Raw genomic sequence first — 25,396 nt, 5'->3', positions numbered from 1 at the left:
TTGGATGCATATTTTAGGTACTTTATTGGTTGTGGTTGGTAAAAAAAAATGTTTTAACCAAATGCTTTGAAAAAGTTGTTTGGGGTTGCCCCCCATTTGCCTTTCTTGCTTATATCTAAAAAGTATGTGCTAGCTTTCACCACTCTGCTAGCCAGGAGATTAATTGTAATTAAATGGAAATTTCAGTCGCCGCCTTGTCATACCCGCTGGATCAGAGAGACACTTTACTTTCTTAAGTTAGAGAAAATCAGACTGTCCTTAATCAGGCGCTCCATTTGCTCTGGCATTTGTCAAGAAGTTTGATTTGCAACTCCCATCTGACTGAGATGCTTTGGATATTTAGAAATTGTGCTTTATTCTTAGCTGTGAGGGCAGTGTGGTCATTGCTATTGCTACTACTTTGATTTGAGATGCCTATTGCTTTCTGTATTGTTTATTTTGACTTAACTGATCTGCCTGTTTGTGTTATTGTTTTTTTCCTTGTTTTTTTTTTCTTCATTTGTGGTTGCTCCTTATAGGTTTCTTGATTTGTTATATTGTGATGACCACTTTATAGTTTTGTTTGTTGTTGGGTTTTTTCATAAGAAAATGTGAACTTTGTACACCGTGTAAATGTTTCTGATACTATTGTATTCACTGAAAAATTTGATAAACAAAGTTTGAAAAAAAAAATAATTGTTTTTTCAGCCGAGAACTTGTAGGACATCTACTTGCCTGTATTAACTCCCTAAAATGTTTGGGCATGTTATGGGCACTACAGAGAAGAAGAAGAATGTTTTTAAATAAAAATCATGTTCATGATTAAATGTAGTAGGCCTTTCTAAATAAAAAGGTTTTCAGGCCAGATTTAAGAGAGTCCAGGCACTGGGTGGCCCTCAACTGGGTTGGTAGCCTGTTCCAGAGTCGCGGTACGGCTCCAAGGATTGTAGTGTGATAAGTTCTTGACGTAATTCGGTACAAATCCAAGGATGCATTTATGAGTAAGTAGCAGAATTTTGTAATTGATCCGGGATGAAACGGAGCCAGAGCAGTGATTTGAGAATGAGAGTGATGTGTTAGTATTTCTTGGCTCTCATCAGCACCCTGGCAGTGGTATTTTGGACATAATGCAGTTTCTGGATGTACTTGCGAGGTAGCCCGGTGAAGAGCCCATTGCAATAATCCAGTCGAGAATAAATGAAGGCATTGGAGCAGTTGTTGTGCTGTTGAGAAAATATTGCGAAGGTGGTAAACTGAGGTTTTGAATAGGTGTTTTATGTGATCTTTGAAGGTCAGGTAGGGGTTGAGCCGGACTCCTAGATTTATTGCTGTGGAGGAAAGAGAAATGACCTGTCCATCGAAAGTAAGTTGAACTATAGCTGAGGAAAGTATCTGATGAGGGGTACCAATGAGGAGTGCTTCTGTTTTATTGCTTTTCAATTGAAGAGAGTCACTGTTCATCCAAGCCTTGATTTTTTCAAGGCAGGATGTGATGGATGACAGGGCTGCGAAAGGATTAGGGGCGGTTTTAATGTAGAGTTGTATGTCGTTGGCATTGCAATGGAAAGATAGTCCGTGTTTACTGAGGACATGGCCAAGGGGAAGCATGCATATTATGAAAAGGATGGGTGCCAGGACTGGAGTTCATACTTTGGAATCTTAGGTCTGTAAATCTATTATTTTCTGTGAGGAAAAGATGAGGAACCAATTCTGATGTTGTCTTCTTCCTCATCAAATTTGCATGGTGATCAGTGATCACTGACCTGTGGATGTAAGGTCTTCATGTAACCCTTCTAGATTCTGTAGAAACATGCACATTTAGACTGCTGAAGGAATATTTGTGAGGCCACTCTCCTGATTTAATGCCCCAAGGAGCAGTTGTTTCTGGAAGGTTGCACTGCTAGTCATCTCCACCTCGTAGTTTACGAACCTGTCTCATAATTTCTCCTTCATGCTTTTAGACACAGCAAACCTTCTTTCCTCAGTTGGTATTGTGTATACTATCCTGTAGGAAGGAACTATACAACTTAAAAGTTCTGAGGCAGTGCCCCAGTTATTATTTTGGAAAATCATTACTGTACTAAGAATTCTGATTCTGATATTGTCCCAATTCCCTATAATTCTCATGTTCGTTGTAAAATAATAATTACCATTTATTTGTCTCTACTCCTTTCTTTCTTATGGATTTCAGATCTGGAACAGAATCTCAGCATCCACCCATCCATGTTTGATGTTATCTAATAGATTAATGCTGCTTTAGATAGAGGAGACAGCACCAAACAGATAGTGAGCCGCCAATTTGAGTAGGCATCCATGTAGAAATATACAGCATGTAAACAATAGCTTTAAAACTAAATTTTCTGTTCCAGCATTCATAGAATGTTCTAAGTTTTTTGTTCTACAGACAAATTATCACACCTAAGTTTAAAACAAATATTACAACTCTATTTGATTCAGGGAAATGGAAAATATCCATATTGTGAAGTTTCACAACCAGAGGGGAAGAAAACTACAGTAAATATTAGAGCTGTCAAATTTAATCGATTCATCGACAAATAATCAATTATCAACTATTTTAATAATCGAGTAATGGTTTGGAGTCTTTTTTGTATTTAAAATGGTCAAAATCCGCAAGAGCTGTCAAAATTAATCGATTAATATACAAGTAATCGATTATCAAATTAATCAACAACTATTTTAATAATCGAGTAATTGTTTAGAGAATTTTTTTTATTTAAAATTGTCCAAATCCTCAAGAGCTGTCAAAATTAATTGATTAATCGACAAGTAATAGATTATCAAATTAATCGACACCTATTTTAATAATCGAGTAATCGTTTAAAGCCATTTTTTTTATTCCAGCATATCAACATTAATTGTTCACTGATTTCTGTAGTCTTTCATGAAAGAAGACTGATTATCTTCTGTGTTTCATCAAAATAAGAGATTTGCAAACATCTGTTTTTATTTTTTACTTTGGAAAACAATGAGTAAATCGGTAACATAGTACATCAATCCCCCTTTTAATTAGTCACCATTTGTATATGAATAATAAAACAAACACCAATCACTGGTTAATAAACAATAATCGGGGGGGGAAATGCTTTTGTAATACACTTTACTGCAAAATTAAAATGATTCTGATGAGTCGATTAATCGATTCTAAAAATATTTGATAGTGACAGCACTAGTAAATATTCACATGACTCACTAGTAGTGGTAGTAAAGCTGTCCAATTTTTGATGCAACTTCTCCAATCTGCCATCTCTTCAAGCCATAGCGGCTGTCCAGAACCTGCCTGTCAAAAACACAAAGTACAAAAATAGTCATTATAGAAGCAATCAACCCTAAACACTGCAATCAATATTCAATCTTTTTTCATGTAGGGGCATGGAGAGGGAGGAGTCCAGTATGCCAAAATGTCCACATTGATTGAGATGCATGAAAGGAATGTGCTTGGATTATTTTATGTGAGTGACGTTTTCTGGATTTGGACGCATGCTGTGTTTTAGTCTGAAAGCCACACAAATCTGAGTACATGTGGTCATTTGTTACCCATAGGACGGATGTCTCAGTGCTATGACCAGCTCTGAAGCCAGATTTAAGATATACAATTTAAATGCTATGTAGAAACCACCTTTTCCAAAATTGAATAAAAAATGTATGTTTTGAAGTTGTCTAAATGTATTAAAATCAGACTGATCAAGCTAAGTTTTCTTTAAAAGTGGTTTGATCACAGCGTGTTTAAAAGCAGAGGGGACTACATACTCGATGAGTGAACCGTCAATAATAGATAAAATGTGAGATCCAGAGTAAAAACCTCTGAGAAATTGTGTGGGGGTAGAATCTGTCATGTTTGTACTCTCAGACTGTGTCCTTTGTGTTGCAACTGCCTGATGTAATCAGCAGCCCATGAGAGTCATCCACAGACTATATAGGCAACAGCGGAAGACACATTCTGTTTGTCGGACGATTCATCTGCTTGCATCACCTTCAGTTGAAGCTTTGTTTTATATGCATCCCACAGACTCAAATAAGCCGTGCCATGCCCTGGCCTCCCAGGGACAGTTGGTTGGATGTTATGAGCAGTCCTTGACTGATATTAGGGAGGCGCTAAATTCATTAGCAACGCGGTTTGATGATTCCGCGCATGTTTCGTACAGGGACTCATCAGGGGGCTCACATCGCGAACCGAGTCTCACACATCCGTCTTGCTATGGGGGTGAGCGGGTTGTGCGTTGAACGCATTCAACACTGAATAAAGATTAAGATTCACTGACTGTCACACCCACCTAAGTGGGACGAAATTCATTTGCCACATTTGACCCATCCCCTGAGGGAGCGGTGAGCAGCAGCAGCCGCGCACGGAAATCATATGGTGATCTAACCCCCCAATTTCAGCCCTTAATGCTGAGTGTCAAGCAGCGCGGCAATGGGTCCCATTTTTATAGTCATTGGTATGACCCGGCCGGGGATGGAACCCACGACCTCTACCACTAGGCCACTGAGTTGGTATTTTCCACCGGGGCCTGGCTAGCTGTCAGGGATGAAACAGCTGATTTAGAAGGACTCATCGCTCTCGCCATGCGACTGGGCAACAGCTTGAGGGAGCGGTGGAGAGAACGTCGCATGGAGCGTCCCAGGCACCCCTCGCGTGCCACCGGGATGGTCCCAACGGATCCTGGAGGTAATCCCGGGCTTACGATATCTGTCATAGAGCCAGTAAAGAGAGACCAAGTGTCTGGAGAGGAGCCCGGAGAATTGGAGTGTTTTCTGCCATTCCCACTGCCTGAAGTCCGCTGAGGATGTGAGTCAACCATTAGACAAACCTAATTTCGAGGTTATAGAGTTGAATAACGTTCCTTACGAGTATCATGACTTGAAAAAAGTATTCAGCAAAGACCGAGCCTAATCCTTGCCTCCACATCGTCCATATGACTGCGCTATAAACTTTGTCCCGAATGCCCCATTACCAAATTCTAAACTGTACCAGGTGTCCCAACCCGAGCAGAAAGCTTTTACAGGAGCGCATAACTAAGTCACTAGCTGCCGGTTTGATCCGCCCTTCGCCAGTGGGTGCCGGGATCTTCTTCATTGATAAGGACAAAACTTTACGTCCGTGTGTAGATTACCGGGGCCTTAACGACATTATGTTCAAAGATAAATACCCATTACTGCTATTGGATTCAGCATTTGCTCCCTTACAGATAGCAACAGTGTTCACCAAATTAGATCTCCGGCGCGCCTACCATTTGGTGAGGATCACAGAGAGGGATGAGTGGAAGACAGCATTTAAAACTCCGTTAGGTCACTTAAAATCTGGTAATGCCCTTCGGACTCTCTAATGCCCCAGCCGTATTTCAACGGTTAATAAAAGATATGTTAAGAGACATGCTCAATCAGTTTTGTTTTGTCTACCTTGATGATATCTTAATCTTTTCCAAAGATCTCAATGAACACTGTCACTAGGTCAGAATGCCGTTAGAACGCTTGCTGGAGAAACAACTTTATGTGAAGGCCGAGAAATGCGAGTTCCATTCTGAGTCAATTCCTGGGGTTCATTGTAGAGAAGGGTCACTTAAGAGCAGTCCCCGCAAAGATCCAAGCAGTGATCAACTGGCCAACCCCAAGCACGAGAACGCAGCGGTTTTTGGGCTTCACTAATTTTTATCTGCGCATCATACACAATTACAGCCAGAGAGCAGGACCTCTGACAAGGCTCACGTCAAATAAGGTGCAGTTTAAATGGAGCCCAGAATCTGAGTCCGCCTTTGTCAAACTCAAACATGTATTCACATATCCACCAGTGTTGAATCATCCTAATCCCAAACTCTCTTTTGTTGTCGAGGTTGACGCATCGGACTCCGGAGTGGGAGCAGTCCTCTCGCAGTGCTCTTCGGTCGACCATAGGCTCCACACCCCTGTGCCTTCTTTTCCCGACGCCTCAGTTCAGCTGAGCCTTATTATGACGTGGGCAACAGCGAGTTGCTGGCCATCGTTCTTGCTCGGGCATTGAGTGGAGGCCCTTGCTGGAGGGGGACAAGAAACAATTTACAGTCTTCATGGTTCCACAAACACCTGGCCTACATCCGCACCGCCAAGCGATTTAACTCCAGATAGGCTTGTTGGGCACTGATCCTCGCCTGGTTCATCTTCACTGTGACTTACAGAAATGGCTCCTCCAACACGAAATTCGATGCGTTGTCTAGGGTCCATGATATTGCCGTGGAGGACACCAGCAACAAGACCATTGTTCCAAGTGACTGGGTAGTGGGAGCGTTATGGTGGGAAAGAAATGTCCAAGAAGCCCTCCCACCACGCTCACGTTCCAGACAGAGGTCCGGAGGGGAGATTGTTCGTCCCCGACCATCTGCGTACAGAGGTGCTTCAATGGGGACATGCTTCGCGGGTTGCTTTCCACTGCCACGGTGAGACGCACTAATTTCCTCATCACTCAGAAGTTTTGGTGGCCGAGAATGTGGAGGGACATTGTCAAGTTCATCAGTACCCATTCCGTCACGTCCGTGGTCACATGTGTCATTGGACTTTATTACTGGCCTCCCAGCTTCCCGAGGCAACACAGTAATACTGACTGTAGTAGATTGTTTCTCTAAAATGGCTCATTTTCATCGCCCTGCCAAAGATACCATCTGCCCTTAAGACTGCAAACTTGTTAACCCGCCACGTTTTCCAAATCCCCATGGACATTGTCTCGGACCGAAGCCCCCAGTTCATATATATGTGTGTGTACGAATTTTTGTGCAGCCTTGGAGCCGCAGGGAGCCTATTTTCGGGCCATCACCCACAAACAAATGGACAGACAGAAAGGGTCAATCAAGACTTGGAGGCCGCTCTTCGCTGTGTCTATCACTGTCACTTGGTCCACTCACTCATTAGTGCTGGGCGATATGAAAAAAAACTTCTATCACGATATAGGCTATGTTATATCACAATAACGATATATGACGTTTTCAGTCATATATCACACAACACACTATTACTTTATTATTATTTATTTTGAAGTGACATTAAACAGATCGGTATCAAAAGAGAAATGCATCCAGTAGGGCTGCTATATAAAATTATCAAATGTTCACAAAAGAGACACAGTAACCACTGACATGTTTTTTACAAATGTATTTATGAATCTTAATAGGGATACAAAAAATGTTTCAGACATACATTGTTTAAAATTTTTAAATAATGAGATCTACTGAAATGTCGTTTTGAAAACATTTATTGTGTAGATTTCAAGTCAATGTCATAACTCAGGACTGCAATGTGAAAACAAATATTTTGTGATATGAAAGGTATTCACTTTAGTATAGCCTATCCATCCATTTTTTTAATCGCTTATCAAGCCTGTTGTTTAATCTTCCTCCTCCCAGTTGACGTATATGGGACGCCGTAACAATCACATCAAATCATTTCCTGTTTAGCTAAGTGTATAGCATTACTTTTTATCCCCAGAGACTCATTAAAAGGCCAGCTGTTTATCTTTTAAAAGTTTGACATGCTCTGCTTTAACGCGGTACCAGCGAGAACTTTGCAAAAAGTGTATTCATCACTCATGCACTTAAATTAATGTCGCAGCTGGATCCGCGGGGAGGAAACAAACGAAGCGCGCCCACAGCTGGATCCACAGGGAGGGCACGAAGCACATCCAAGTCGGCGGGGCTGCCGGATGCCCGTCAATGAAGTGCAGCGGTGCAGCGGGGAAGAAACGCATCTTGTGCAAGTCTCCGCTTTCCACATTAAAGAGGATAACTTATTATCTACTTTCAAATACCTCGGCGCCATTTCCTTGTTTAGCCCCGCCGCTCGATGACATTAATAGTGTCACTGTATCAAAGTGACGTCGTGACACACGCTAAGCTGTGTGGAAAAATGAAGTCTCACCCTGTGCCACCGCGCAACTCCAGATTTAATAAAAAGTTATATATTAAAAAAAAAAAACTCATATTTATCCGAGTACTGATCGGGAGACAACGTCCGATTCCCACTGAGTTCGCAACCACGTGATTTCCAATCATGTGATCGGATCAGGACATCTCTATTTATAAGTATGCTAAAACATATACTAAAAGCTTCATTACTGTACTATATACTTAGAATGTACTTGTACTTTTTGAAGTATACTCAAAATTAGGAGAGTATACTTCCAGTTTACTTTTATACCCAATTCTTCCCTCGACAGCAGAAAGTATTTAACAAAGCAATTATGTGCTTGTTTGCGCAGACTGACGTGAATGTGAACGGAATGGAGCCAATCAAAGATGCTTTTTGACATGACAGGAGTGAGCGCCGGTAAATATAACAATTTTATATCCAACCCGAAGTGCATCCATCCATTTTGTGAATAAGCACATTTGCCGTGAATTGCGCGATAACTACTAGTAGTTTTGCGCACACTACTTTGTCTTACTGTGTGGTCGAGAGGTTAAAACTAAGGCTGTCGATTTAACGCGTCTAGATTAATTACGCGCAAATTAGTGCATTGAAAAAAAATAACGCAATTGATCGTTTAACGTGGGTACCAAACCCAACCTGTTGCGAGGGTGTACGCTCTTGTCTCCCTAATGATCTTTGGCATACTGCCGCGTTTGGTTATACAGTCATGTGACTGTATGGACCAAAAAGAGACGCCTATGGGCATAAGGGTGTAGCTGCAGACGCTGGGCGAGTGGAGCTCCACCAGAAACACGTGGCCTCTACTGGAAACACGTGACTTCGAGCTTTTTTTAAGCAAATAAACAACTCTATAAACTAACTGTTATTTTGAACAAAACAGTATACAAAACATGTAGAAAATTTGAATATGAACAACATCAACAACACAACTCCATCGGAAACGCATTGCCTCTGAATGAAGCCCGACGTACAGACGGACTTAACATAGTCCGTGCGTGAACAACGTCCTCAAATCAACCGTGATTTAAATGTGGCCCTTTTTTAAAAATTATTATTATTATTCATTTTAAAGGAAAACAAACCATTTGAAATGACATTGAGGAGGGTTTAAAACAAAGCAAGCCTCGTTGGTATTTGAATTTATTGTCTGATTAGACCTCTTTTATGTTTTGTCTTCTTTTCCTTTTGTCTTGTTCGAATGCACGATTCTATGTTATGTTGTGTGCTCAGTTAGCAATTCTCATGTTCTATGGGGAAAGACTTGGATGCTGTTTTTTTTTTTATTAATGAGGAGGGGAGTTTATTTTCTCTAAAAATGTCAAATTGTTTGTGTATTATTACACTATATAGCCACTGGGTGTTATCCTCAAACTTGTTTCAATTGCATGTGACTCGTTATTCATTTGTTTACACCTAAATAAAAAGTTAGGAGTACTTAATTGTGAGTTATTCCTTAATTTTCCAGTACTTACATTCGAGCCATAAGTTTTAAAATGCTTAAATTTGCAAGAGCGAGATTTAAAATGGAAAGGTGCTGTGCCTGTTAATTACACCGACCTACAAAGATGTTCAATAACAAATAACAGGTGTTGGGAACTAGAAGGAGCTTCCTGCAGTACATAATGATGTACAGTACTTCTTCAGCACACACCACAACTGCCGAGGCTAGCGTTTTTGTTATTTAATATTTCCATCACAATATAAATCAGATTCCATCCACCTTATTTAATTGTTCAGACAAACCAACGTGAAGCGTATAACACATGATGTACTACAATTACGCTATGTTGCATTCGCCAATCTGTGGTGCTGCGCTACAACTTTGGTGTTTAAATGGTGGTCACGTGTTCCTGTAGTGACAAAAGCGCCAACAGCAGTCTTATTTAAAACAGCAAAAAATACTCAAAAATACAAATAATACTACTTAAAGTTAGTTTGATTTTAATGGATTAGAAGATCATGGTTATGTTTAATGTTATATTTATGTTTAGGCTTAGTAAAAAATAAGACAGAATTGGAGGTCTCGTGTTTCCGGTAGAGCACCACTCGCCCATGGTCTGCAGCTAGACTCTTCTCCCTATGGGCTGGAGTACAGAAGTAGCGAGGGCACGCGAGGGGGATATGTTTGTTGCTGCTCGAGGTAGGTTTTTATAAAGTTTCTATCTTAAATATCGCCGCTATGGCCTGAATACCTTAATGCCTACTTGTTAACTTGTAGAGCTCACTGCCAGTGCCGGACTGCGTCGATTGACCGTCGCATTTATTAGAAAAGACAAGTTGGTGACTCATGTTTTTAGCATTAGCCGTCCTATGGTTCTATTGCGGCCCTCCGGACCGCCTAAACTTTACACGGGTCAAGTTGCATTTGCTTTGACATGTTTCTCAAATGGTTGAACAAAATAATCACTGAAGTGATTCATGATATTGATAATTCACTGTTAGTAATTATTTTATGCATTACATGGTGTTTTAGCTAGCTTTGATTGTTTGAAATCCAATGAACACTGACAGCACGTTACTCAATGAAGCTGTTGTTTTTTACATTTGAATTTAATTGAACTGTATGTGTTTTAAGCATCTTATTTCTTAGAATACATTGTTCTTATGGATTAAATTAGTTTAATGCTGCTATTACTAATTTTGGACAACTTTAGCACATTATAGCTTTTTGATAAATGAATTGACATGTCTAACAGATTTATATTGTACAATACTGATGATGGATTAGAACTATTTTCTATTTATAATGTGATTACAGTAATTTCTGGACTATAAAACGCTACTTTTTTCACTTGCATTCGACCCTGCGGCTAATACAAAGGTGTGGCTTATCCATCAGATCACAAGGGGGCGCACTATAAATGAAGCGCAAGGGCGTCAGGCAGAGCAAAACAAACCAAGTGAGCCCAAATACAGTATGAGAGACAGAACGAGAGCGAGACAATTTGCTCCCTCATTTTGGAAAATAAAGTAGGGGGAACCCTTATATATATCAGTGCGGTAACATTAAAACACCTGCAGCTTACAGTTGGGTGCGGCTTATATGTGTAACAAACTCCAGTATTCCCTAAATTTAGCTAGCATGGCTTATAGTCAGGTATACCTTATAGTCCAGAAATTTCTGTAGTGTTATTTATGCAATTAGATCTCATGCATCCGAACCTCAGCTTGTGAAAGTTTAGATTCAATTTTGTTTAAAAAAAAATTTGAACAAAAATAAAGTGTAGATTATCTTTTAAATAACGCCTGGCCTAAATGTTGATGTGCTTAAACGTTTTCTTTTGAATTTCATTTATGAAGCAAACTTCAACAATACAAATATTTTCTTCTTGGTGTATTCAATTGATTAGTTTATACACTACAATTTGTAATGTCCTATAATTCAAATTATTTATTTGGGGACCTTTAACAGATATTAAATTAAAATATATTAATTAGTATAATTAATTAAAAACCCTGTAATTAATTAGATAAAACATTTTAATCGCCTGACAGCACTAGTTAAAACGCTATTTCGCGAGCACGTGGTAATGGGTTCGAGTCCAGCTTTCACCACTTTTTTTGTTCATAAACGGAACTGAACATTATGAGCTACAGACTTCAATGATGAAAGCAAGCTCAGTGGGAACTGTGGCGAAGCTTTGACCTGTAAAAAGGAGGTGAGGGTTCAAATCCCACCATAGACTAGTTTATAAACCCACTAAACAGCCTTTCATTTTCAATGACATATTCACTCCAGCATTCAGCAATATATCCTTCAATTGCATTTCAGAACACTTCAATGATAACAGCAAGTCCTCTGAGTCTCAGTGGGGACTGCGGCGGAGCTTTGACCAGTAAATATCATTAAGCATATGATTTATACATGTATTTAAGGCAAGTTGTAAAATGATGGTTCGAATCCCACCTTAGACGGATTGCAGTTCAAGTTTTCTTTTTATTAATTTATCATTCAACTACAATTAATAATTTGTAATTTTCACATAATATATATTTCAATTTACTTCATAAGCATTTCGCATGCATTCAAATCTCAGCATTCAGCTATTAGAATTTAGCGTTCAGCATTCCCACGCAATTTCTGCAGAAAATGCACTTTGTCTAGTTAATATAGTGTTTGGAGATTAGAGACTGCTGAATATGCAATGTAACTAGCTACTAGCATGATAGTGTGTCGTGTATGGTTAGATAATACTACATTGTTTGTTACTTTATTTCCTAGTTTTACGATGACCTAAAAGGGTAATGGCCAGAAGCCATTGCATAAATAAACAGGGCTAAAAGGAAATGAAGTCTGATTATTTGGCGAGGATAGCATAACAGTGAATGTCTACTAACTATGAATTCATATGTGCACTATACATTGTCAAAATTCTCACACTCAAGATAGTTTTTTTGCTGTATATTTTTGGAATAGGCTCCAGCACTCGCACGACCATTGTGAGGAATAAGTTGTTCGGAAAATGTATGTATGGATGGATGTACAAGGGGTAAGGTTTATCTTGAAATTGTTTATATAAGCTGGTAAAAGAAGGGGGTGTAATTATCTGTGCTATTTCATTCATTGCAAAATTAATGTACCGGTAATCAAATTACCTTATCAAAATTACCAAGTCACAAATTTAGCAACATTTCAGCTTTGAAACTAAACAGAATAAAAGATGGAAAAACAGATGGAAAATGACCAGTGAAGGAAAAAACCTGTGCTGCTGTTGAAATTTCCACAGCTTGGTGTAGACATCAAAAGTCCGCCCAAAGTAGGACTGCCACTGCTTGTGTCCGTACTGAGGAAGGTCTCTGCAGCAAAATGATTTAAGCATAAATCAGAAAAATAATATCATCATATGCATTCACAAAATTATTCAATCAAGCAATCGCCAAACTGTTTAAGATTCATTCTTAGGTAGGGCTGAACGATAGAGAGTGATCATATCGCTATCTAGATATGAACATTCAAGATAATATCAAAAATAAAATCAATATCAGTCAACTTTGTGGACTTTTTACGCTCGCGCTGCATGTAGGTCAACCATGTCCTTTGTCTCTCAGTATTTACAAATACGTACATATTTTGTAGACATGCCAAGCCACATTACACAATGGAAAACAAAAACCTTGTATACTCACATTGAAAACATGTGTGACATATTTCTCGTGTACAGGTCTGCACACGAAATATTATTCTAAGGAAGGCCATGATCAAACAAAATCATTTAAATTGTTTCTTCATTATTTTTTTTTCTCAAAAAGAGCTCAGTATTGTTCATTTAATGTCATCATTTTTTTTGGGTGAGTATGTGTATGTGCGTGCGTGCGTGTGTTTATTCGTTAGCTCACCAAAAACCTATTAGAAAAAATCCCATACCGTTCACCTAAACCGAACACCGCCGTCAGGAGACCCGAGGGGACCAAAGAAAAGAAAGGAAAGTGAAATCCAGCACCGGCCAGACACCACCCACCGGGCCACCAACCCCAGAAACATCTAAATTCCAACAAATCCAAAAAATCAGGGAGACCTCAAGAGACCAAAGGAGAGACTGAGGAAAGGAAGGAAGGACAAACGAAGCAGAGTGAGATCCGCAGACACCAGCCTCCACCGATTCAATGACCTGAGGAGGAAGCAGATTGTGTCTGAGTTTCGATAGATGCTGGTGTGGTGGATCTGGCATGCATGAAAATCTCCACCAAAGAGGGGAGCCGTCGACCCCTGCCAGGACAGAGCAAGCGCAACACCTCAGGGCCCCCCAGGCCGCGGCAGCGCCAAAGGACGACCCCCGGGCCCCGCCAGGGCCACCGGCCGGAGAGCAAACCCAGGAGCAGGAGCGCCCCCCACCCCAACACGGCCCGCGCCCCCAACCCAACGCAGCAGGACGGGGCACTGCAGGCCCGCCAGACACCCCACCGGTCCACAGCCCCCGCTCCCCCCACGACCCCCCGCTCTCCATCTACCCCCCCCCCCCACAAAGCCGCCCCCCCCGACCAACCGGCAGCCCCCCAGCCCCCGGGGACCCCCCGCACCCAGGCACCGGCGCCGAAGAGGGGCCGGACAGCGGAGCGGAGAGGGCAGCCGCGCCCACCCCACCCCCCAGCGCGTGGAGGGACGGAACACCGGGGGCAGAAGGGGAGATGGGGGCACCGGAGGACGGCCGGCACCCCCGAACCCCAGGCCCAGCGGGGAAAGGCCCGGGTCGTCACTCCAGCGTTCTTAGTGAAAGTTAACCCGTTACTGAGTCCGCCAGCTCGCCGACTGGCGAACTCTACCCCTAAACCTTGAATGTGACCCCACCCAGTGTATATACAAGTGTGTGTTGCGATCCATCCGCCTCCCAGGCATGTCAGTGAGTGTATGCGGGGGCAGGAGGCGCACCCGCCCACCAATCTCCTACCCACCCCACCGGGACCCCCGGCGGGCATAGGATAGGGCTCGCCCCCCGGATACTGGGGCCCGCCCGAGGAGCAAGGACGCCCACCGGAGCGGGGCGGGCACAACACCATATTTTTAATGTACTGCCTGAAGGCAGCTGGGATAGGCTCCTGCACGCACGCAACCCTTGTGATGAATAAGCGGTCACGAAAATGGATGGATGGATGGATATTTTCAATGTTTTAGTTATAAACAATTAAACATTAACATTTCACAACACAAAAATAGCTACTATTTTGCCCCTCACTATGTTGCTCACCGCTCCCTCAGGGGATAGGTCAAACGTGGAGAACAAATTTCGCCCTACTTACGTGGGTGTGACATTCAATTGTACTTGTTTCAATTTTATTTTTTTCCTTTCAGACATATTATCACATCATAACAATAACAATCAAAAAGTAAAAAATAAATATACATTTAAGAATATGTATGTCCCCAAACCTCCACACAATAACTCATGTATGGAACTAAAAAAGAACTAAACAAGTGTTGAGATTTTTGGTTAAAGATATACTTTACCTTATGTAGTATTCCTTTAGCTTTGGATAATTTGGTTTGAATATATTGAACATGCGACTTCCAGCACAGTTTATTATCAAAAACAACACCTTAAAAAATATTTTCATATACTCTTTTTAACTCAATATTGTTAATCATAATTTGTACTGGATTATAGGTCTGACAATATCCAAATAATCGAAATTTTGTTGTATTTATATTCAATGATAACTTATTAATGTCAAACCCCATAATTTCAAAGTATTTAATTCCACTTGCACTGTTTCAGAAGCTCTGTTAAATCTTTCCCGGAGCAAAGCAAAGTGGTGTCATCCGGAAAGAGTATACATATAAATTATTCTGATACTATACATATATCATTTATATACAAAATAAATAATATAGGACCAAGGATTGACCCCTGGGGAATTCCCCATATTATCTTTATTAATTCAGATTTTACGTCATGTAACTGCACATATTGTTTTCTATTTGCAAGATAATCAGTTATCCATGAAAAGGCTTTTCCTCTAATTCCATATCTTTCCAATTTTCTTATAAGCAATTTATGGTCAATTGTATCAAAGGCTATTTTAAGGTCAATGAAGACTCCAATTATATCATCTTTATTATCGATGGCCCAGAATATACATTGTAGGGAAGTTCGATACCTTTTTTTTTAGACCGATACCGATACCAAATCTTCAGTACTCACCGATACCGATACCAAGTGCCGATACCATTAGTACTTATGATTAGAAATGCTCCGATCCGATATGTGGATCGGGTATCGGCCCAGATATTGGGGAAAAAATGGATCTGGTATCTGTCAAAATGATCCTGATCCACAGAGGCGTATCTCCAGGGCGCGCACACGTTCATGTCTCCAATTACGAGGTGAAACGGGGAATTGTGAGGTAAATATTTATCCTTTGCTATGTTGGCGCAGTCAATGTCTGTCAAAATTGCACTGGGGGAACATTGGAAGCCATTTGGCAGAAAGGAAGGCGGGACCCGCGTCGCCAGCAAGCGGAAGCCGTTTGGCAGCGAGAAGCCCGCGTCCTTGCCACTGGCTCGCTGCCTTGCCGCCGTCGTGGGACCTTCTTGAGAGAGAGCGGGGACTGGTTGGTCTCACCGCTGGCCAAGTGGGGACCTACTCTCTTTTTCTTGCGAAGGTCCACCGCCGCCCGATCGGGGCCTGCCTCGCTGCCTCGCAGCTCCGTGAGCAGCAAGCCGGCAGGCACCGTGGAAGGACGGCCGTGTGGAAAGCGGCAACAGAGTTTGCTGAGGCGAGCGAGACAAATAATGAAATTAATTATGCCTGTTGTAATGTCATTTTGTACATAAAGGCGGCATTTGGTGATCATCTATTTTCTAAACTGAAGAGCAAAAAAGCATGTAGCCTATCAATATTTCTTTACGTGCAGACATGAAAGACTGTGTAGACAGAAGCAAGTCTCGCAGGAGCCTTAGCCACATCAAACTCATTTTGTAAAGTGCTTGGAATCAGGCGATCTTTGGCCACATTATGCACAGTTTAAACATTAACACTGCTTGAATGTAAGAAAATAAAAGTGAATACTGAACCCAATGTATCAGTATTGAATCGGTAATGAAAAAAGTGGATCGGAGCATCCCTACTTATGATAAATAAAATTAAATAAAAAAATAAATTTTAAAGACCAATTATAGCAAATTTCCTTAAAATTGCTTGAAATTAATGGCAATCATATTCCTTCAATTAGCTCATTAAAGTAATTTTGCATAGAGCACACAAAATTAACTTAAATAAATAAATAAATAAATAAAATGAAACAAATAATATAGTGGCCAGGGGAAAAAAGTCCCAATCAAAACATTTGGTTGTAAAAATTCCTTTTTTTCCTAGAGTATTTTAGCATTTGAATACTCAACTGAAAATTCTATCGAATACTCAAGTACACAGATGCAATTTTATTTGGATAAAGAGTCATTTAAAGTACACAACAAAGAAAAAATTAAGAAATTTTCACCCAATAATGAAAAACATTTATTTTTAAATCAAGTTTATTTTTTCAAGTTGTACACTTACATTATACGCCTGTGTAGTGATTATGCATTTATGAATTTGGAGCAGTTGACCAGTAGACCTAATAAGGCAAAAATAAATAGGGTATTTTTAAGGCATTTTATTCTTTTGCGTAACAGGTAAAAAAGACAATTAAAAAAAAAGCTTGTGATGAATACAACTTGGGAGCCAGTTGAAACATAACATGGCAGCCTTAACAATCGCGTTAAAATAGCATAGGGTCTATACAACATATTCATGTATCGTGTCGTTCTCGCTCCATTCATGGCGCAAATGAGGAAACTTACCGCACGCCAGCCGCGGCCCCGCCTGAACCAGGTTGAGTGGACCATGGGGCGGGAGCGGACCGGCCACAAGCACCACTGCCCGTCGTCCCGCAGCTTCGAGCCGGCCAGGCTCCCGCGAGTCGCCGCACCCTCGGCCTCGTTTGCTGCGGGCGCTCGCTCTCTCCTGTAATTACCCTTCTGCAGGTTTACCTGCGGAAACCTTGTTCGTCGTCGCCATTTCCGGAATCCGCTCGCACCTTCGATTTAATTTCAATTCCTTCGTTCCCGCTGCTTGAATCAAATAAGTAACATCCGCTTCTTCTTCCTTCTCTTGCGTTGATGATGTAAGGGGCTAAATTAAAAGTAGCCTGTGCGTCTGCTACGCTAAAGCCTTAAATAAACAAGTACTCGAGGCAGGAAAAAGCTCTCGGATTTTTCATACTCGAGGTACCTGTGGCGGTCAATAAATGCAAAATAACCATTTCAGCCTTTAGTTCCTGACTGGAAAACGGCCACAAGAGCGGGGACCGATACCATGAAATATGTCTGGTATCGGCTCGATATTGATACCAGTTATCGGTACTAGGGATGCTCCGATCCACTCTTCTCATTACCAATTCGATATCGATACCTTGGGTTCAGTATCTGCCGATAACGATCCATACTAAATTGTCTTTGCACTAGCCCCCCCCACACACACACCTCAATAATATTAAAAAAAAAATGCTTTTAGATGTTTTTTAATGTCTTGGAAATATTTTTTTTAACATTTATTGGAGTATGATTTTCATTCAGTATTTTCAATTCATCCATGAATGTATTTTGAATGAATGTAATCATTACTTAAGTGCACTTTTAGTGTACTCGTTTCCATCAGATCATCTTGAGTGAAAGTCATGTGTCGTTTGTGGCCATTCGTTTGGAATTGGTAAATCAGTCCCCTAGCGTTTACTTCAGTTTACTGCCTGGTTATATAACTGTGGAACTGTCTTGCACTTTTTTCTCCTTTCTTCTTTTACAAATTAACATTAATATCACCACATAGAATTACATGCTTGTGATTAATTATTGACAATAATTCATAACTCAGTGGATTCTTCCACTCCATAAACACAAACAGCAATGTCAGAAAAGCAATTACTCGTCATATTGTGAAAAACATATCCCGTCCGAATTAGTTGATTTGATGTATTAATCTTCAATGTAGTAACAATTCTTTCTCATCCTGTTATTGTAACAGTCCTTATATCAGGGTCAATAAATTCCATTTGGGTCAGAGAATACAGAGTTGCTGTTTCAGGTCCTCTTTATCTCTCAACTTTGGCCAACTCCTCCACGCTTTTGATCACTTTTGTTTAGGGTTAGGGTTGGACATGTCTCTGCCTTGTGCTGGGAGGGCCGCAGCAGGGGAGTAGTAATTTTGGTCCACAAATAAATTCAACTTAAATACAACAATAATAATATTTTCTCCATCCATCCATCCATCATCTACCGCTTATCCGGGGGTGAGTCGCGGGGGCAGCATCTTTAGCAGAGAAGCCCAGACTTCCTTCTCCCCAGCCACTTCAGCCAGCTCCTCCGACGGGATTCCCAAGGCGTTCCCAGGCCAGCTGAGAGACATAGTCTCTCCAGCGTGTCCTGGGTCGTCCCAGGGGCCTCCCGCCGGTGGAACATGCCCGGAACACCTCTCCAGGGAGGCATCCAGGAGGCATCCGAACCAGATGCCCAAGCCACCTCAACTGGTTCCTCTCAATGCGGAGGAGTAGCGGCTCGACAACAAGTCCCTCCCGGATGACCGAGCTTCTCACCCTATCTCTAAGGGAGAGCCCGGCTACCCTGTGGAGGAAACTCATTTCGGCCGCTTGTATCCGGGATCTTGTTCTTTCGGTCACGACCCACAGCTCGTGACCATTGGTGAGGGGCAGGAACGTAGATCTGCCTTTAGGCTCAGCTCCTTCTTTACCACAACGGACCGATACATAGTCCGCATCACTGCAGACTCTGCACCGATCCGCCCGTCGATCTCCCGCTCCAACCTACCCTCACTCGTGAACAAGACCCCAAGATACTCGAACTCCTCCACTTGGGGCAGGATCTCATCCCCGACCCGGAGGGGGCACTCCATCCTTTTCCGACTGAGGACCATGGTCTTGGATTGGTCTCCTCTGTGAGTCATCATCTTATCGTGGTGGAGGGGTTTGCGTGTCCCATTGAGCCTAGGAGCTATATTGTCTGAGGTTTCATGCCCCTGGTAGGGTCACCCATGGCAAACAGGTCCTAGGTGAGGGACCAGACAAAGCATGGGTCAAAAGACCCCTATGATGAATGTAAATTTTGGATCGTGGTTTCCCTTGCCCGGACGCGGGTCACCAGGGCCCCCCTCTGGAGCCAGGCCTGGAGGTGGGACTTGAAGGCGAGCGTCTGGCGGCCGGGCCTATACCCATGGGGCCCGGCCGGGCACAGCCCGAAAAGGCAACGTGGGTCCCCTTTTCCGTGGGCTCACCACTAGTGGGAGGGGCCAAAGGGGTCGGGTGCGCAGTGAGTTGGGTGGCAGCCAAAGGCGGGCTTTGTCACCGATTCTGTTCATAACTTTTATGGACAGAATTTCTAGGCGCAGCCGAGGCATTGAGGGGGTCCGGTTTGCAGCGGGGCAGGCCAACTTTGGGTTGTGAAAAATCGGTAGATTAATTTTTTTTCCTCACGTTGTGCCCGCAGTGGTGGGGCCGACATAAATTAATTTGTCAAAGGAGGGGGGGGGGGGGGGTCGGTGGTGTCTGCAGGTGTCTCTACACTAACTTTTAAACAATTTTTTTCAGTTGGTTGGATTTGGTCGCACCATTTTTGGGGAGGTGCAGCATGGCCATATTTGCTGATGTACAATCGTCTCAATTTGCATACCGTAGGTTAATATGACAGTGACTCGAGATATATTTGCAAGATATTTTACTATAACAAGAACTGTCTGCAACAAGCAACGGCTGGCAAAACAAGTCAATTATTTTATATAGCTTTAAAAGAAAACAGTGAAGGGGGAAAAAATGCTTTTTTTGCTTTTGTGAACATTATTTTGTTCAACACAGAGGGTTTAGCTCTTATAGAGAGGCCTTTCAACCATCTTCCCCTTGGGAAAACCACACAATTGACATTGAAGCTCAGATGACTGGTGAAAATAAAACTGCTATACTATGACTGAATATTATTCTTGTTCAGTGTTTGCCTGCTGTTGAAAGGGGATTAATATAAAGTCACTCCAGTTTTTGGTTGCAAATGTTAGACATATATAAGAAAGGAAGGTTTATTCTTTATTTTTTTATTCATTTAGTTTCAACCACTATAATGGGGAATGGAAGCCTACTTATTAGATTAGGTATTGTAAACGTATTGTAAACATAAGTGACTAGATGTACCATTGATTGTAATTAGGTAAAATATTTAAGTGATTTCACCCCCATCATTCCTCTTGATATATTGATATATGTCAGCTCTTTTAGATTGATAGAAAGCCCACATTTAATGCATTGATGGACTTTCTGTGTGAGTATGAACTGTACGAATGCATTTGAATGCATCGCAAGAGACGTCAATGTTCACATTCCATTCGCGGCTAACTGCTAACGCCGGGGACTTGTGCCAGCCGTATCATAAAATGACGGCTTAATTAAATAGCGGTTTCTTGGTGTCCTTAATTAGCGATTGAATATGATTTCGGAATGGCGTTGTGTAGATCTTGGTCGTCGAGAGTTGCTCCACCACACCGGGGAAAAAAGTTAGAAGACACGCAGCCATGCGCTTCGAGGGTCCATTTCAAAACAAAAGCCTACCAACCCAATTTCATTGACGTCCATGTATTTAGTTGGTAGCCATTTATTTTGGTTGGCCTTCAGCAGGCAGTGTGTGGTGGCTATCTTGACTCGTCCTCGCACTTGATCCGAACGAGTTATGGCTCAAAGATCCGTTGCACTACTAATTAAAATCGTTTATCGTTAAGGTAGTTTTTTTCACCATCCGTCCGGTGTACCACTGCGTGGCTGCGCTCCTCTCCAGCCCCCAACTGCTTTAATTTAACATTTGAAGGAGCGGCACCTAAGATTTAGGAATGGAGGGGCGCTGAATGAATAGAACAGAATCGCTGAAAATACTTTATGAACACCAATATGGATTCCGCAAAAATCATTCTGCTTATATGGCCCTCTTACATCTAGTTGATAAGATTTATACTGCTTTAGAAAAGAAAGAGTTTGCATGTGGTATTTTTCTAGATCTCTCAAAAGCATTTGATGTTGTTAATCATGACATAATACTTAGGTGCCTCCATGTTTTAAGCTTCGAAGATGAACGTATAGCGGCGTAGAAGAAGAGCTGAGCCATGAAGGCTACCAAAGTGCGCTCCGTGGCAAACTTTGCTCAGGGCCCTTCTTCCTGGAAATTCCATAGAAATGAAGGCCATATTTGAAGGCTACGTGAATTTGGACACTGTGGTGTGCGGTCAAGTCGTGCCGGATGTGACGTCACATAGACGCCATATTTCTTGTTTGAAAGACGCAGCCTATTAACTTCTTTGCTACCAAAACGTATAAATATGTTCTATTTTAAATGTCTTAAGTTTCCCAAATATGTATTTATAGGTTTTTGTTTTTTATGCTAGAGCATACAGAAGGCTTTGATGCAGCCTCTCAACTGCAAAGAACAATTGAAAAAAATGGTAGTTATTACACAAACGCCCAGCAGGTGGCAGCAGAGCATAGGGTATGAACCAGACCATGTTGAAAAAAATAATAATTACTCAGAATTCTAAATAGATTTGTGAATAATGATGAAACTTAGCTATATTCTAATGCTAATTGCTGCAAAACGGAAACAGATATAATTATACTTTTTTTCCTGATGAAAGAAGAGACTTTAATCTTTCTTTTGGTAGGTTTCATGTTTTTATAGCAATAGAACACAATATTCTGTGAGCCTTGCAAAATCAGTCCAAATCCAGTAAAACAGCCTGGAGTGAAGGGGAATGTTTTAGTGAAAATGGCTGGGAGTGGATGAGTTAATTTGTTAAGGCTGTCCAAATTCGCCAGGATTTATGCAGTCCATGGAGGCGACATCCTGCGACAGCCTGAAAATTTGGACACAGCCGTTGTCACATTTGAGGTATTTGAACATCAGCCTAGTGAGTGTGCAATGACGTTTTTTTTTTTTTTTCCATCAACACACCCCTGATCAACACACCCCTGATCAAGTTGGGGACATTTGAAAGATCCTCTTTGTGGAACAAGAAAGTGACAGAGCAAATCAAGTCTAACCTTAATCCATTGAATAGTTGTTTTGATTTGTCCAGGAGATAGCAAAAATCTGTGACAGTCTTCCTTTCACCAAAAGGAATATCATCCTCAGTCTCGGCTCCAGTCATGACAGCAATCATTTACACCTAAAACAAAAACAGATATAGATGATATGATAAACTGCTGTTGTAAGGGTGCACTGATATTAGACCAGAATTTCCCAAACTTGGTGGCAGGGCCAAGAGAAGTTGCAAAAAATGCCATGAATGATGCAATTATTTCAACTTTCTAAGTTAAGAAAAAAACCTGTGATCTAAATGGTTCTCAGGAAAAATGGTCCAGCCAGATGCTCAAACATTTATCCACTTCGAGGGTCACTGCGTAAGCGCCATGTACTGTCATGCACTGTCCTTCGCTTGACTACGACCTCCTCAGTAAACAGATGCCACGTCCATATTCTGCTGTTCTCCTTTCTTTTCTGCGCACTTGTTTGCAACCGACAGTATGCACGAGTCGACAATGAACGTCAACATGTGCCTTGGGGGATGGTTGGGGACACTTGACTAGTCGGGACAGCCTTAATGCGATGACGTCACCAACATGCGCTACCGCGGTAAAACGGTAGAGTCAAAATCTCTACCTTCCGCAAAATTTATACCTTATATTGAATATACCGTCTAGAAATATTAGAATGAAACTCGCAATATTTTGGATAATATTTAAGACTGAAGTGCTGCTGCACATTCACTCACTGAGCTATAGACGTCTAAGTTTAGACCGAAATTAGCCTGTCTATAATTGGTCTATATTTTAGCCCGAATCTAGACAACACAATTAATCAAGTAAATATTGAATTTAAATTTTTTTAAAAAAAGAACTGTAGGTTGTATAAATGATGGCAAAATGTTGGATTATTACGTTTTAAACAGTCACTGATAAATGTAGTGCAGTTCATATTTAGACTTGATTTAGACGTCTAAATCAAGTTCTCATTTAAACTCTCTTTAGACCAAATACAGATGGTTGAATTAAATGCATTGAATAATGTGTATTGACAAAAACAAGTAAATAAATAACTGCACAACTGAATCATCAATGTCAAACAAAATGCTAGATCGCACGATTCACGAATAAAGCAGCCAAATACGCAAATGGGCATTGGACGTACGAGAATGTGCTGGACTGTCATCAGTGGGTCGGTATAACGCTATGATACCTCCCTACCACTAGGAGGCAGCAATGTGCTTGAGCTTCCGGTGGTTCTCAAGGAAGAATAAAGTGCAAACAAGTTAACTTCTCATCAGTCGCCGCCTGTTGCCTCGAAAAGAAAAGAAAAAAACACTTTGTCAAAGACATAGAGAAGGCTTGAGGCCACGTTATTGAAATATTTAGTCCTGCAATGTTTGTTCATTTAATTGTTTTCATCTGTGAGCGTTTACAAGATAACTTATCCGCTAGCTTAGCTTGCAGTTACGTTTCCAGCAGTCATGGTGTTGTTTTCTATTTTAAATAATTTAAGAGAGAATTGCTTCTGATACAAACGTTAACTCTTTGACTGCCATAAACGTTATAAAACGTTTAGCATGAACCTAGGGAAGGGCGCCGAGGACGTTAAAAGACGTCCCCTATGTTTTTTTTTGTTTTTTTTGGAAACGGGTGCAGGAAAGCCTTGGGCAGCTGTGCTGAAAGTATCAGGCAGATCTGATTAGTAAAAGACTCGTTTTGGCCCCTAGAGGGCAGCGATGACTCTCTTTGCACAAGGTTGGATGGGCCGCCCACCGTGGGCGTCAGTAGAAGACGTGAGGCGGAGCTAGAGTGTTGAGGAGACAATGGCCTGGTCAAGCCACAATGGCTTGACCAAGCAACCGGTTGCAAGCAGCTCACGCTTGAGCATTTTTTTCAAAGACGGAAAGCATCAATCAATACTAAAAAGCGCATTGATGTCGACGATGATGATGACTCCGAGCTTGACGCCAAAGTTGGAAGCCTTGACGCGACTATTATGATCACGTAGTAAGCCTCACCGGCTAAGCGCGGCTAGCGCTGCTAAGGCCGGAAAACGCGCACAATAGCCGGCCGGGTACTTCTACACAATCGGACATTCGATCGGGCGATAGAGAGTTGGCATCGACCAATGCAGATTGATGATGATGATGATGATGACTCCGAGCTTGACGCCAAAGTTGGAAGCCTTGACGCGACTGTTACTATCACGTAGTAAGCCTCACCGGCTAAGCGCGGCTAGCGCGGCTAGCGCTGCTAAGGCCGGAAAACGCGTACAATAGCCGGCCGGGTACTTCTACACAATCGGACATTCGATCGGGCGATAGAGAGTTGGCATCGACCAATGCAGATTGATGATGATGATGATGATGATGACTCCGAGCTTGACGCCAAAGTTGGAAGCCTTGACGCGACTGTTTATGATCACGTAGTAAGCCTCACCGGCTAAGCGCGGCTACCGCTGCTAACGGCGGAGCTTTCACATGCGGACATTTTGTCGGACAATGAAGAGTACCCCGAGTCCAATGCATATTCATCGGAGGAGCGGGTACAGTCTGATCACGGAGAAGACACTGTTTCTGGACTACGATGCCACCATGAATGGAGTGGATAAAATGGATCAAAACATCTCTTACAACCCGTTGTAGCAACTGAAGGACACGAGGAAGCGAGACGTAACGAAACCGTAGCATGATCCTGATATTAGACTTGATGGCAACGCACACTGCAGTATATACTTGCTATTCCCCGGAAAAAACGGCCTGCAAGAAAGTGGAGCACGCGAAGAGGCAATCTGTTGTGCAAATGCTGTTGCGTCTCCTTGCACGCAGGAGAGTGTTACAAAAAGAAAAACTGTCGTTGAAACATCCACATATTTGTAAATAGCACCACAGTTGCACACATTTGTAAATAGTTTGCCAAATTGTTGTCAAATTGTTACACTGTTGAATGTAAATAAACGTATTTTGCT

At 41.8% G+C, this 25,396-nt stretch overlaps 1 protein-coding gene across 7 annotated transcripts in view; it reads right to left on the bottom strand.

Moving 5' to 3' along the window:
* The window catches only part of scai (suppressor of cancer cell invasion), a 139,479-nt gene that overhangs the window by 102,353 nt on the left and 11,730 nt on the right, over positions 1-25,396 (bottom strand). For 5 of the 7 annotated variants that reach the window (XM_086096914.1, XM_086096913.1, XM_086096918.1 and 2 more), the window contains exons 2-4: positions 22,444-22,568; positions 12,592-12,687; positions 3,191-3,277 (exon numbers count right to left, since the gene is read on the bottom strand). In XM_086096914.1, coding sequence (XP_085953040.1) covers positions 3,191-3,277; positions 12,592-12,687; positions 22,444-22,562 — 302 coding nt within the window. In that variant the 5' untranslated portion in view covers positions 22,563-22,568. The remainder of the gene's footprint in view (positions 1-3,190; positions 3,278-12,591; positions 12,688-22,443; positions 22,569-25,396) is intronic. The other 2 variants (XM_086096915.1, XM_086096919.1) reach the window with 1 other exon arrangement.

Source organism: Leptonotus elevatus, chromosome 15 (genome assembly GCF_054856555.1).
Source record: "Leptonotus elevatus isolate MCC_2025b chromosome 15, RoL_Lele_1.0, whole genome shotgun sequence".
NCBI classification, from domain to species: domain Eukaryota; kingdom Metazoa; phylum Chordata; class Actinopteri; order Syngnathiformes; family Syngnathidae; genus Leptonotus; species Leptonotus elevatus.
The sequence above is the reverse complement of the archived record's forward strand: the minus strand, read 5'-3'. Positions and strand labels throughout refer to the sequence as shown.